The sequence below is a fragment of the Leptopilina heterotoma genome, unplaced genomic scaffold, assembly GCF_015476425.1.
Source record: "Leptopilina heterotoma isolate Lh14 unplaced genomic scaffold, ASM1547642v1 Lhet_8, whole genome shotgun sequence".
Classification (NCBI taxonomy): domain Eukaryota; kingdom Metazoa; phylum Arthropoda; class Insecta; order Hymenoptera; family Figitidae; genus Leptopilina; species Leptopilina heterotoma.
In genome coordinates this window covers 1,280,487-1,295,477 of record NW_025111180.1, presented here as the reverse complement: position 1 = coordinate 1,295,477, position 14,991 = coordinate 1,280,487, and the positions used below count along the sequence as shown (strand labels likewise).

Sequence of the window (14,991 nt, the reverse complement as noted above, 5' to 3'; positions counted from 1 at the left end):
ACATTACAGCCAGTCGTCAATAGAGGGCAGAAGCATGCAGGCGAGCACAATGGCTCAGCTGTCTTAGCTTCAATGAAAAAATTTAATCAACTTTGACACCGCCTTAATACAATTATGTATTCAGGAGCCCATTCACACAGCTGGCCCATTAGCTCAGATGGTTAGAGCGTCGTGCTAATAACGCGAAGGTCGCGGGTTCGATCCCCCCATGGGCCAATTTTTTTCTCTTTTAACAATTCTTGTTCACAAAATGTTTAAACAAATTAAATATTCTTTGTACAAATAATTATTTTTTATTATTTCAAACGATTTAACTTACACACTGACTTTTCAATTTTTATTGATTTTGATAAATTTCAGTTCAGGAGACTATTGTGTCGACACAAATCAAGAAAAAAAATTTGTTGTAGAAGTCGCTTTATGCATACTATACTGTATAAGCCTGTGTGTAAATACCTTTAATGTCAGCGTTGCGATATGTAAGGGTGCGTTCACACGATTTTTAGAAAAACATTAAGGTTGAGTCCACAATAGCACACTTGAACGGGACGTAACGAAACAAAACAATGCTAAATGTTTCGTAACGGTAACGTTTACGTCCTGTTCAAGATTGTTATTGTAAACTCAACCTAAATGATCCATTATACATACTAACCGGTGTGTAAACACCTTTAATTTAGGTGCAGATCCACAACCTTGTTTTCATTGCTTTATGCTCTTTATGTGACATCTTTTTATAAGAAATGAAAAAATTATTAATTTTACAATTAACTATCATATTACACAATAAAGAATAGTTTATTCTATCAGTAGAATAAATTATTAGATTTATATACTAAATGGTTATTAGTTTTAGCGCTAAGCAGTTATTTTGTGAAAAAGAGTTTACTCGTATAGGGGATGGAAAACATTGGCAAAAAATGTTTTTTTTTGAGAATCAAGTGCTTTTTCGTAAAATAAGTAACCTCAATTACTTTAATAAAATGAACAATCGAATATTTCACTGAATATCTTGAAGTCAATAAATTTCTACAATGGAAGATAAAATAGCCTTTGTTCACTTGTCGGTGGAACTGAAGGTTTTAAATATCACTTATGCCTTGAATTCAACAATTGAAGATCTTTGCATTAAGGTAAATAAACATACTTGAGTTTTATACTTAAAATTACATAGTTTTATTCGTTATAGGTTTTAGTAGAACTTTAATTGAAGGTTTTAAGAATATAAATTTACAGCTTTCAAATTGAATTACAATGCAAATAAAAACATTCGGTTGGTGAATTTTATAAGTTGATAAAAATATTTGGGTGATTTTTCTAAAAGTGATACTTTTGAAGTTCGAATTTTTAATTGATTTTTTTTTTAATTTTGTTTTCTTCTATGTAAACTACTTTATTTCAGTACTAAAGAGTAATAATTTAAGTGTTGCAAAATGAATTGTTAAAAATATGTATTAAAGTTATTTTTCTTTGAAAAAGATTGATTTTGTTGCTCCATTTTATTATTTTTATTTGATTCGCAAGATTTGTTGACTTTTAATGTTTTGTTTAGTAAAAAGTATAGACTTGGGGAATTTAAAAATTTGACTAAAATAAAAGGAATAATTTTTATTCATCAATTTTTCACAGGTCTGCAGACAACTGGGAATAGGACCAATAGCAAGAAACCTGTTTTCTTTGCGAAATTTTAAAAAGAAGTATTGGTACCCACCAGGCCATTTGCTCGATGGCAAGGAAGATAAATTCGAGTTTCGCATAAGATTCAAACCTTCTTCTTTGAACAGATTAAGAAGAATTGATTCCAAAGCGTACGAATATTTTTTTCAGCAAGTAAGACTCGATGTTATGGAGAATAGTGTATCGGAAATTGTGTATGAAAAACACAAATCAGAACTTATTGGGCTTGGTGTCTGTGATATGTATAGGTATGAATATATTTTTCACTTTATAATATTTTATATTTAATTATATTATTTTATTTATTATATAATTATTATAATATATTATTTATAATATTTAATATTTATAATAATACTAAGTGACTATGTGTTTAAAGGAAAAATTATTTCTTTTTTTCAGAGTAATGCTCGAAAAGAAAACATCTCGTGAAAATGTTCAATCGGATTATAAAAAGTATATTCCAAAGGAGTGCATTAAAAGGCATTCGTTTTTTATTAAGAAACCAATACAAAATTCTCTGGCACGATTGTCGGGCTATGATGCACCCTACGTGAAGGAACAGTATTTAGTGCAATTCGAGTCCATGGCTCCCAATTATCCCTGTGAAGATCACAAAGCACTCTTGCAAAAGGGAACGGATAATACTTTGTCGCGGGTAACACTAAGAGTCACGTCTGAAAAAATAAATTATTGCGAAGTGGACGATAAGTGGATTACACTTTGCACTATCGAAGACCTTTGCACCGTGTCCATGAGGTATTTGCAATCTACAATATAATATAGTTCAATTATTATTAACATTAAATAAAAAAAAGTATGATTTCTTACACTTAATTATTAAAATTATTAAAATATCATCTTTCAATTCTTCAAAAACTTGATTATTTTTTAATATTTTCTGAAAATTCTTTTAAAAATTAAGTTATTTTAAAAATTTTACTAAATTTGAAATATTTGAAATATTAAGATTTAAAATGTTAAATTTGAATCTATTATGTAATTTTACTTAAAAATTGATAAAACTATTTTTTTCAGTCCTGATTGTACAGTGGAAATAGCGAGGAGAGTTGGAATACCTTTGTATTTAAAATTTAGTTCAAATGCATTACTATTGTCTTTCGTTTCTGCTCTCGATGGTTACTATAGGTTAACAATTACTTGGACTTTTAATTTGTGTCGTGAAGTTATAACACCAAGTTTAGCCGCTCTATCCAAAATGAAATGCCACGGTCCTGTAGGGTGAGTACATTTTAAATATTTTTACTATTTTATATTTTTAATAACCGATTTTGCAAGGGAAGAGAGTTTTTTTTCATATTTAAATTTTGTAAAACTACTTAATTGCTGATTTGATTTAATATTTCCCTATGTTACATATTATCATTCAAAAACCTATACAAAATAAAATAAATTTGTTTTTAATTTTCTGGACCTCAGGGGAGAATTCTCGTATGCAAAGCTAAAAGAGAAGCGAGGCAATCGTTCCGGAACGTACATTTTACGAGAGAGCGAGACAATGTACAATGTTATTTATCTCGATGCTTGCGGGAGAGATGGGAAACCAAGGACTCACAGAATAAATCAAATAGGTCCCAATGATTTTATTTTATCGGGAACTATTCAAAAGTTCACATCCCTTGCTCACTTGAGGAAAACATATCGAGACCCTGAAGGACAACTCTACCTCGGTGAATGTATACCAGCTTCAGAAAATGGTAAATCAAATCAACTCTACAGATATTTAAATATAAATTAGTCTTTGTCAGTAAATAAGAATAAAAAAATCTTAATCCACTCCTGCTTTTTTTGTAGACAAATCTCAACTGCTACTTTGTGCTAAAGAAAGATTAGAATTAGATGTGATTGCGGATCAGGAATTCATATCAGATTTATTAAATGCAAGACCTGCTGTAATTCTACACTCAGAATTACAGGTTTACAAAGCACAACCTCTCCCCGAAAATAAAGATAATTCGGAGAATAATGCAGTGTCTGGATTTTTCTCTCCCACTGCTGTTTATAAAGCTTTGTGGCGAATCGAAAAAGGCAAGAAGGTGGAGGTAGCCATCAAACTGCTGAAGCAGGAAGAACTTTTTAAAGATTTTATACGACTTACCACTCAGTGGAGTCAATTGAAATGCAAAGAATTTGTCAGGTGAGATTTACATGCGACAAATATCATAAAAGACTAAATGAACTTTGTAAAATTTAAAAACGAATTGAATCCGCTAGTATATTAAATAGTAATGACGTATTCTTTTTATCAGAGCTTTCGGTTTAACATTTGAACCTGCACAAGGAATGGTTCTAGAGTTAGTAAACTTTGGCCCATTGGACGTGTATTTGCAACGAGAGAGTCAAACTGTAAAAACTGTTGATTTAATTGAAGCCGCTACTAGTCTTGCGAATGCTGTTTTTCACCTAGTAAGTAACCTTTTCTTTTTGAAAACTTTTTGAAAAAGAAACGAATAAAAGCATGTACTTATTGTTAATTTTAAAATTAGTTTTGTTTTTTCACAATTTTTTATGTTTTACAGTAATGAATTAACACATCTTTTTTTGTTATTGTAGGAAGAAAAAGAAATCATTCATGGTAACTTGAGATGTCGGAAACTTCTTGTTTATCAACATACTGACAAAAATTTTATAGTTAAACTCAGTGATCCGGGATTATTTAGATATGGACCATCAGAGTAAGAGAAATTTGTCTATGAAATTATAAATATTCCAGGCTTTGCACTCATCTACTAAAACCTACTATTTACTACTATTTTACGTTAGATTTTTAGATTAAATTAGATTTAGATTTTTAGATATTTCAGATTTTAGATTTCAGCCCCTAAAAGTTAATATTTCTATTTTTTTTTTTGTTGAGAATTTAAACTAATTTAAATTCGCTATGAAATCAAAAAACCTTTCTCAAAAATTATAATCAAATTCTTTAAAGAGATTCAATTACTTTCAAAATAATATTTCAAATTCAATTATTTTCAATATCTAGTATTTTCATAACATTTCGCAAAAGAATTCAATTATTTTTAAAAAATGGATAAAATTCATCAAAAATTCAATTATTTTCATAATTAATCAAATTTCTACAGGAATTCAATTAATTTAGAATAGCATTTTCAAAAAAATCAATTATTTAACAACATTTTTCATACAATTTTTCACAATAATTAAAATACTTTTTCTGATAATAACATTTTTCATGGAAATTCAATTTAAAAAAAAATGTTTGATAACATTCTAAGAATTCAATTATTTTAGTAAATAATAAAATCTATTGAAGGATTTCAATTATTTTTATTACTATTTTAAATTAATTAATCGAAAAATTTAATTATTTTCACAAAGATAGTTTTCCACAAGATTTCAATTATTAGCAAAATTTTCATAATATTTATTATATTTCGAAAAAATAAATTATTAAAAACAATGTTTATAACATTCTTATGAAAAATTTAATTATTTTCAAAAATAACAAAATTTTCACAGAAATTCAATTATTTTTGAAAATTTTAATAAATTTTTTAGCAACTATTCAATTATTTTCATAAATTATAAAGTAAATCGAAGAATTTCAATTATTTTTAATACAATTTTAATCGAATTTCTCGAAAAAATGTAATTCAATTATTATCAATTATTATAAATACAATTTTAATTAACTTTTTTTGAAACAATTCAATTATTCTTTTACATTTTAATTAAATTCTTCACAAGAATTCAATTATTTACATGAAGAATTAAATTATGTCAATTAATATCAAAATTATTCCCGAAAATTCAATATTTTTGAGGCATTTTAATAAAATTCTTTGCAAAATTCAATTATTTTTATAGATATAACAATATTCATCACAAAAATTCAATTATTTTTAAAAGTAATAAATTTTTTCTTGGAAATTCAATTATTTTGAAAAATTCTAATAAAATTGTTCGCAAGAATTCAATTATTTTTATAAATAATAAAATGCTTTTTAGAAATTCAAAAATTCATAAAATTTCCAGAGAGAATTCAATTATTTAAAAAAAATTTCATAAAAATCTTCCTAAGAATTAAATTATTTTCATGAATAATAAAAATTTTTGAGGAATTGAATTCTTTAAATTATAATTTACATTTAATTAGTCAATGAAATCAATTATTTAAAAACTGTTATAAAATTCTTCGCAAAAATTAAATTATTTAATTATAAATATTTTAACATTTTTATGAATAATAAAATTCATTGCAGGAATTAAATTTATTAGCAGGATAAGAAATAAATATTTTTGATGAAAATTAGGTAAAAGTCAGGAAAATAAAAAATATGGAATGGAATTTTTGTCAGTTTTATGAAGTGTCTAAAACGATGTTTTTTGGTCGTCAAGTTTAATTTTTCGATAGTTACTTTTTTTTAGCTTGAAAGCTACTCTTTGCTATTTTTTTAAAATTAATTATCGAGTGCGAAGTCTGATATTCGTTGTATAAATAATAAATTCGTAGTAATAATAATAAAATATTGTAGTAATTAACTGAAATAATAATACTTTTAGCATTCACTGGTTACCATTGGAGTGCTACCATCATCCGGATTTAGCGAAACGTAGCACAGAGGCAGATATTTGGGCCGTGGGTACTGTAATTTGGGAAATCTTTTCTCGAGGTGGGACTCTGCCTATGAAGCCCAATTTGGACTCTATTAAAAAGGTTTGTCATTTGACACATGCCACCAGGGCACTTGCCGGACCTAGGAAAATCATCTTAGGTTTAGCAGATTATTTGCTTATTTAATAAATACTCTTAATACCTTGCAGTATTACGCGAGTGGAAAACGTTTGCCAATACCCAAAAATTGTTCGGTGGACATTTATCAAGTGATGCTCGAGTGTTGGGAGGAGGACAAAGACACACGAAAGAAAGCGCAAGCTATTGTTCGAGATCTTCGGCATATCAACTTGGCTATTTACAGTTCTAGAAGAAATCACGTCTACGCAACGGCACTTCCGAAACTACTGAAGAACACCGTTCATGATGGAGACGAAGGTCTCGAAGTGGACTCATCGGATTGTGAATCCCGAGCCAGTAGTCTGTTTACCGATCACACGAGTTTACATTGGGATGACACGGATGACCGTAAGTATATTTATTAATCCAATGCCAATTATAGACCCGCGGGTGATTTCTATTAATTATAATATTATTATATAGTAATAATTTTGCTGGTAGTGATAAAATAATTCTGATTTAGATGGATCAGGACACTTTATGGATCCAACAGCAACCGCAGAGGACTTTACAGCTTTTCTTGACTTACTGGCAGAATCGGGAATCGGCGACAGTTCGAGTGTAAATGATTTTTCGGAAGAAAACGGTTTTCTCGGTCAAATGCAGGGTATTTTTGAGTTAACGTCAGATTGCAATGTTATCCTCCAGGGGAAAATAGGCCAAGGATTTTATGGAGAAGTCTATCGAGGTACTTTGGAGAAGGAAAATTCCAAAGACTCCGAACCGCAGAGAGTTGCAGTGAAGAAACTCAAAATGCGATCTGTGGAAGCTGATTTACGCGACTTTGAGAGGGAAATATCTATAATGAAGGTAATCTTTCGTTTTTCTCTTATTATTATTTTATTTTCTCTTATTATATTATTTTTAAAACTTGATATATTGACTTCTGTTTTTTGTAGACTTTAAAACATCCAAATGTGGTGGAAATTCTTGGTGTCATTTCTGAACCTGACGTTTGTTTGGTGATGGAATTTTTGAAACATGGATCGCTGCAAAGTTACTTGGCTATTAATCATGAAGTTCTGAAGGAGAAAAAGTTGCTGCACTTTGCGCTCGATATTTCTACGGGGATGGAATATCTTGGACAGAAGAGTATTGTGCATCGGGATTTAGCCGCGAGGAATATTCTCGTGGCTGATGAGGATCGAGTGAAGATTAGTGATTTCGGCCTGGCGCAAGTGATGGGGAAGAATGATTATTACATTCTACAGACTGACAGGGACTTGCCGATTAAATGGTAAAATTCCAAGCATTTCAATTATTTTCATAAATAATAAAACTCATCGAAGAATTTCAATTATTTTTAATTACTCTTTGAAATTAATTAATCGAAAAATTCAATTATTTTCACAAATAAAGTTTTCTACAAGGATTCAATTATTTAAAATAAAATTGTTATAATATTGATTATTAAACAATTAATTAAGAAACAATTAATTATTTAAAGCAATGTTTACAATATTCTGTGAAAGAATTCAATTATTTTCAAAAATAACAAAATTTTTCACAGAAATTCAATTCTTTTTAAACATTTTAATAACATTTTTTCGCAATAATTCAATTCTTTACATAAATAATTCTTCGAAATAATTCAATTATTAATGATAAATAACAAAATTATTTGATACACACACAAGCATTTAATTATTGTTCCAAAAAAAAAAAAATTTCACAGGCATTCAATTATTTAAAGTAGAAATTGCATAAATTTTTTCGAAAAAATCAAATATTTTAAAATTTGGCATTAAATTCTTCACAGTAATTCAATTATTTTCATAAATTTTAAAATTCCTTTCAGGAATTCAATTATTTTCATAAATTATCATAAAATTCTTAGTAACTTTTCAATTATTTTCATAAATCATAAAATTCATCGCAGGATTTCAATTATTTTTAATAAAATTTTACAGGAATTGCTCAAAAAATGTAATTATGTATTTTCAAAAATTTAATCTCATTCCTCGAAAAAATCAATTATTTAAAAACAATGTTTTTTTTTAATTTTGGAAGAATGTAATTATTTACAAAAATATTAGAATTTTTCAGAGAAATTAAATTATTTTCAAATATTTTAAAAAATTGTTCGAAAGAAATCAATTATTTTAAATACAAATTTAGTTTAATTTTTTTTCGAAATAATTAATAAATTAATTAAAATTCTTCCTCAGAATTCAATTCTTCACATAAATAATTGTTCGAAATAATTGAATTATGTTGATAAATAACAAAATTATTCCCGGAAATTCAATTATTATTTTGAGGCATTTTAATAAAATTCTTTGTAAAATTCAATTATTTTCATAAATAACAATATTCATTACAAGAATTCAATTTATTATAGCAGGATAAGAAAAAAGTAAATATTTTTAATGAAAATTAGGAAAATAAAGTATAGAATGGAATTTTTGTCAGTTTTGTGAAAACGAGTTCTTTTAGTCGTGAAGTTTAATTTTTCGATAGTTACTTTTTTTTAGTTTGAAAGCTACTTTTTGCTACTATTTAAAATGAATTATCGAGTACGAAATCTGTTAATTTGTTATAATTTAATTTTTATTTTCTAGGTATGCGCCAGAAAGCTTGAGAGATGGAAAGTTTTCGCCAAGATCCGACGTTTGGTCCTTTGGTGTAACGCTGTTTGAGATGTTTAGTTTCGGCGAAGATCCAAAGCTCCCCGACGAATCAATTGGTAAAAATAAACGTGATGGGTGTAAAAATAGCGAAGAGGAAGGTAGCGCTGAACTTCTCGCAGCCCTCGAAAAAGGAATGCGACTGCCGTGTCCTCCGAAATGTCCGGCCGAAATTTACGCGAGATTAATGAATCCCTGTTGGGCTTGGGACAGTCATAACAGACCTGACTTTCTCACATTGTGCAATGAAATAAAAGACTTGATTATTTTTTTTTAATTACTTAACTTTTGTGCCATACTTATAATTGTACAGCCTTTTTTTCATTTCTTGAGTTTGTCTTTTATTCAACTCTCGGCTACATTTTCTTTAAACTCCACACAATGTTACATGAAAAATGAAAATTCGTCAAGAGACTTTTTTTTATATCGAAAGCTCGTAAGTGATAAATTAAGAATCTAAAAAATTAATTTTTAGTCCCAATTGTATTTTGTGTGGAGTCTTGTAAATATCAATTTTCAATTCTTCTCTACTCGCATTAATTTAACATTTAAATTTCAAATTTACCTTGGTTTGTAAAATTACAGTGTTGCTGTATGAAAATTTGAAATTGAAATGCAATTTTTAAATTATTAAATTTAATGAATTAAGTGCCTGAAAAACGAGTAGAAGAGGGATGATAATAATAATAGAGAGAGAGAGTGTAAAGATAAAATTTTTTCTTTACTTAAAGTCTTTAATAATACATTTTTAATTATTTGTACAAAAAATGTAAGTAAAATGTACGAAAACGTTTTGTATTATGTACCGTAAATATAGCGTGACGCCATTTATGAACGCTTCTATTGTATATGTAAAAATATGTATAAATTATATGTATAAATTAAATATATATTTCACATTTCATACTTTACTAGCATACATATTATCTTATGTACCTATAAAATTTACAAATTTAAAAACCTAATTTATCTTTTCTCTAAAGATATGCTTATTTGCATGGAATGTTCTTCTTTCTGATTGAGACTTTGGCGAAAGAGCTGTGCGTGCTGCCATGCTAATTCTCCGTTTCCATCGGATAAAATTGCCTTGACATTAACGCGGACAGCTTTTTTTAAATCAATTTCAAAATTTTCACTTCTATTAATGGCAATTTTTTCAATTTCACTTCCTTCGGTGAAAAATTTCTTTATCTCCCATTTGACATTACCGCCATGGAAGGCTCCAATCAGGGCGTTTAATTTTAATTTACTCATTACTAAATTTTCGTCGCTCAATTCAAACGTCCAACTTAGAAAGCCAACTTCATTTTCAGGCGAGCGCGCTAGGTAGACCATTTTCCAGTCTAATTCTTCTTTTCGAAAAATCCCACCCTCGCTCTCGTCGATGCCTTCCTGCCATCCGATTTTCGTTTCTATTTTTTTATCATTTTGGATCGAAACCTCGTAGATGTCTTTGACTATAAAATATCGTAATTCGTAGTGTTCTGTTCCCTTGGGAATCAACCATTTTTGACTTTTTTTACTTGTTACCTGAAATCAAATATAGTATACAAATATTATTTAACGTTTCGATAAATAGAATCAGGGAACTCCGGAAAAAGTCAGGGAATTTTAATAAAAATACTGGAAAAAAATTAAATTTTAGAACTTTTTTGAAAAAATTTTAATAATTCAAATTCTTTTGAAATTAGTTAATTTTTTTAATATATAATTAATTAATTAACAATAATTGATTTATAAAAGAATTTTAGTTAAAAACACTACGAAAAATAATTAAATTTTGGAAAAATGACAATTGCAATTTTTTGAAAAAGTTACAAATTAAAATTTTTGAAAATAAACATTTTTTAATTATTTTCAGGAATTTTAATAAAATTCTTCGCAAAAGTCAATTTATTTTATAAATAATATAATATTGATGAGAAGAATTCAATTATTTTCAGAAGTATTAAAATTCTTCTCAGAAATTCAATATTGTTCAAGAATATACAAAAATTCTCGTCAAAATTTCAATTATTATTATAAATAATAGAATTCTTCTCTAAAAGTCAATTATTTTCAAAACATTTAATAAAATTCTTGACAAAATTTCAATTATTTTCAAAAATTTTCCTCAATTCAAGTATTTTCAATATCTACTACTTTTATAAAATTTACCAGAAGAATTAAATTATTTTAAAAAAAATTTCGATAAAATTCTACGCTAATATTCAATTATTGTTATAAATAATAAAAATTTCATAAATATTCAATTATTTAAAATTGAATTTGCACAACATTTTTCGAAAAAATCAATTATGAAACAAATTTTTATAAAATTATTTATAAGAATTTAATTATTTTCACAAATAATAAAATTTTTTTCCAGAATTCAATTATTTAAAAATTTTAATAAAATTCTTCGCTATTCAATTATTTTTAATACAATTTTAAATACAGTCCTTGAAAAATGAAATTATTCTTAAAAATTGTATTGAAATACGTTGAAAGAATTCAGTTTTACAAAACGTTTAATAATTCAAGAAAATAATTAATTTTTGTATTCAAATTATTGAATTCTCGTAGAATTTTTGAATAAAAATTCATTTAAGAATGAATTTCAGTTAAAGTTTCGTGTAATAATTATTGAATATAAGAAGCATCGTAGTGTGAATTTTTAGGAAATAATTTAATTTTGAAAAGTTTTCATATTCAAATCTTTGAACATCTGAATTTCTCACACTATTAATTGACATTATGTATAGAAATAATTTTTAAAAATTTGAATTTGCGAATAATTGAAATTTCGTAAAATTGAATTGTAAATAAATGGATTTGAAAATTCAAAGAAGTTACAATAACAAAATTCTTATAAATTATTTAAATTATTGAATGTTAAAAGGTTTAAATTTGAAATTTTTGAAAATCAATAATTCCTGATGGAAAAATAAAATTGATTGAATATTTATTTAAAAAAGAAGTTATTGATGTTTTCGAATATTTCAAGAAATTTGCAAATACCAAATGTATAAAGAACAATTTTTTTTTAATATCTAATTATTTTTTGTGTAAAGCAGAATATTTTTCAGGAAAAAGTCAAAATTCTGTCTGAAAATGAGAGATAAATTAAAATAAATTTTGTTGGCCACTGATTATTAAAATTAAAAATATTAATTAAAATGATGTCTTACTTGAGTTTCACCTCGAGCTAATCTCCAAGCTAAAGATCCCGAGCTACGTCCTTCGTATACAAAATTTTCATTTCTCTCTATTTTTTTACATCCTGCTGGAGCCGGTAGCATGTCGACTAATTCCAAAAGTCTTCGCTTCGTCACATATTCTTTTCTAACCGAACTTTGAGAATGTAACCGTTGCTTAGTGAGTTCTAATATAAAAGCCACGAGACTGTTTTCAGAACAAAGATTCCTCTTTTTTCTCACTGCTTCTGGATTTCTTGTGTAGCGCCAAGTCACGTCTTGAATTTCATCTTTCGAGTACGCTATCACGTATGACAATTTTTTATTCCAACCTTTCTCGTAAATTAGAGGTTGGTCCATGACATTTTCACAAGGATCTGCGTGAATCCATCGTTTTTGTGCCAGTGACCAAACCTAGTAAAATAGGAATTTAAAAAAAGTAAATAAACAAAAAAAATTAATAAGACAGTGTATTTGAAACACAATTGACAAATATGTTGTAAACAATTTTTTTTTATTACCTCACTCCAAACGTGATCAGTTTTGTCGACTACGAGTCTCGTATCGTAACCGAGCGATCGACACATGAGTGTAAACACATGAGCCCATTCGCCGCAACGCCCTTGACGGGTCTTTAGTAAAAATCTTGGATCTGTATATCGAGGAAATTCTACTTCATTTCCACAATTACCGCACCTAAAATTCCAAAAGTCTATTGCTTTCTAGTTTTCTTGTTTACCATCAAAAGATTTAAATTAGTCACGAAAAAAAAATTTTTTTAAATATTCTTTTTAAATACCTGTGTATTTCTATTCTTGATATACCAGGACTTTTGGCGGGTTCAACCCTGGCGAATGAACATTCATTTGAGCAAAGATTACAAGGCGGACTATTTACCCACGTAAAAAATTCATATTTAAACCAGTAAAGTAATTCTGTTAAAAGCAAGTCTTCCATTGTAAAATTTTCTTCTTCACTTTCTGTATCACTGCATTTATCTTCCATATTTCTTGTTTTAATTTCCCTATGAATGAAAACAATCATTAAAAAATTTTTTTTGTTGAAAAAATATTATTCAAAGAAATGGAAATAATTACAACAGATTTAATTTCTTAAACTAATTCTGTCGATTACCTCTGAATAAATCTCATCCTTTCCGTTGCTTTTAATTGCAATTTTTCAAGAGGTATAAGTAGTTTAGCATCAGTCAGTAATTTTTTATTTTCCAGATTTAAAGCATCATGAAAATGCCTTTCAATTTCATTGAAAAATTGTATTTGATTTGAATTTGATGATTCTTGTCTTATAATGGATTCCTCCTTATTCTGACAAATTGCTTCTTGTGAAGGATTTTCTTTTTGTGAAGTTTCAATTAAACGCTTCATATCTTCAAGTAATGAAAGCGATGCATCTTTCGGTAAAGAAAAACCGTCATCAGTCTATTAATTTTAAATAATTAAAACAAACATAAATTTTTATTCACATAAAATATTAATTTATTTTTTTAAATTTGTCAATAAAAAAAAATTTAAAATAAAATATATTAAATATTAATATAAAATAAATAATTAAAATCGTGAATTTCTAAAAGGACTGAACTCATGATTCAATTTACCAAAGGAATTTAAAAAAAATATGTGGATAGAAGAACTTGCTTGTTCTTTTTTATAACCAAAAATTAATTAATTAATAATTAATGTTCTATTTAAAATGTATGAATTAAAATAGTGAATTTTGTGAACTTCAGGGTTAAAAAAAGGGAAAAGATAAGAGAATCTGAGAAGAAAAAATTGGTCATTGTTGAAATTTAGAAAATAAACGAATTTGCATATTACTTAATAAAAAGAAAGCATTTGCATAGTTCCTAACAGTAGAAAAGAAAATTAAATTTATTTTTTAATTACAAATCTTATGTTTGTCTACGTGGACAATTTTCTTCCTCCCCTCCCCGATAATAACTGTTCACGTGGTAAATGTAGCCGGAAAATATTGAATTCTCCAAGTTCATATATTATTCATTATTGCAAACTGAATATTGTAAAAGTGCAAATTGAAATCCTATTAGAAATGAATTTCTTAAGAATAAAAACAAAAATAGTAGCACTGGATTTTTTTCTTAAATAAAGAAAAGTCTTTCTGAAAACTACAGTTCCTTTCGAAAAATATAAAAATCATCTAATTAACTTATTACCTCAATGAATCCAGCTTCAAATAAACATTCAATTGCCCCTGAAGCTGGTAAAAGTTTACTCATTACAATAGGATTGGTTAAACGAACTTTACGATATTTTTCTATTGTAGGATGTTTTAGAATATTTTCACACAACTTTGTTAATACAAAACAGGCTTCACGTTGCACACTTTTTTCATTACTTTCCAATAGTTCTATACAATGTTTAAAATTACCAGCCATTTTTTAACAATAAATATATTTAAATTTTAGTTTAATAATAAAAAATTGTGTTCTCCTATTAACGGTTATCTCAATATGTTTGTTATTTTTTTATGACTTTAGAAGTAACCAACTGTCAGAACTGAAATATTTATTATTTTTTTTTAATGACTTGTGACACAGCGGATATATGTACAGACAACAGCCAAGTGTCATCTGTTATCAATTTGTTATTATCCATGAATAATGAAAAGGGTTAGACTATCTCTTCTGAGGTCTCTGCTCTGTAAAGAGAGATCCCCAGTAGTTGAGCGCAAAATGTTTCTATCATCGGTCGTTTAA

General features: G+C 27.2%; 2 protein-coding genes and 1 non-coding gene across 4 annotated transcripts; 2 read left to right on the top strand and 1 right to left on the bottom strand.

The window, feature by feature from the left end:
* Positions 1–142: 142 nt before the first annotated feature.
* On the top strand, positions 143–216 carry Trnai-aau. The gene has a single exon. It is a non-coding gene; the product is annotated as a tRNA-Ile (tRNA).
* Positions 217–694: 478 nt separating this feature from the next.
* Positions 695–9,992, top strand: LOC122510998 (tyrosine-protein kinase hopscotch). Its single transcript, XM_043625975.1, has 13 exons — positions 695–1,133; positions 1,630–1,925; positions 2,080–2,436; positions 2,716–2,919; positions 3,118–3,395; positions 3,493–3,835; positions 3,948–4,104; positions 4,252–4,373; positions 6,223–6,376; positions 6,484–6,802; positions 6,918–7,264; positions 7,354–7,691; positions 9,016–9,992. Exons 1-13 carry the CDS (start codon positions 1,035–1,037, stop codon positions 9,356–9,358), a joined length of 3,357 nt encoding a protein of 1,118 aa, XP_043481910.1. The 5' UTR covers positions 695–1,034; the 3' UTR covers positions 9,359–9,992.
* On the bottom strand, positions 9,784–14,887 carry LOC122511012 (peptide-N(4)-(N-acetyl-beta-glucosaminyl)asparagine amidase). 2 transcript variants are annotated; one of them, XM_043626004.1, is made up of 6 exons: positions 14,449–14,887; positions 13,392–13,696; positions 13,057–13,281; positions 12,779–12,953; positions 12,252–12,671; positions 9,784–10,611 (listed from the first exon to the last, which is right to left on the bottom strand). In XM_043626004.1, the coding sequence occupies exons 1-6, from the start codon at positions 14,668–14,670 to the stop codon at positions 10,048–10,050; spliced, it is 1,911 nt and encodes a 636-aa protein (XP_043481939.1). In that variant the 5' UTR covers positions 14,671–14,887; the 3' UTR covers positions 9,784–10,047. The 2 variants fall into 2 exon arrangements, with proteins under 2 accessions (XP_043481939.1, XP_043481940.1); XM_043626005.1 differs by having other exon boundaries at positions 13,392–13,668; positions 14,449–14,577.
* Between the last annotated feature and the right edge of the window lie 104 nt (positions 14,888–14,991).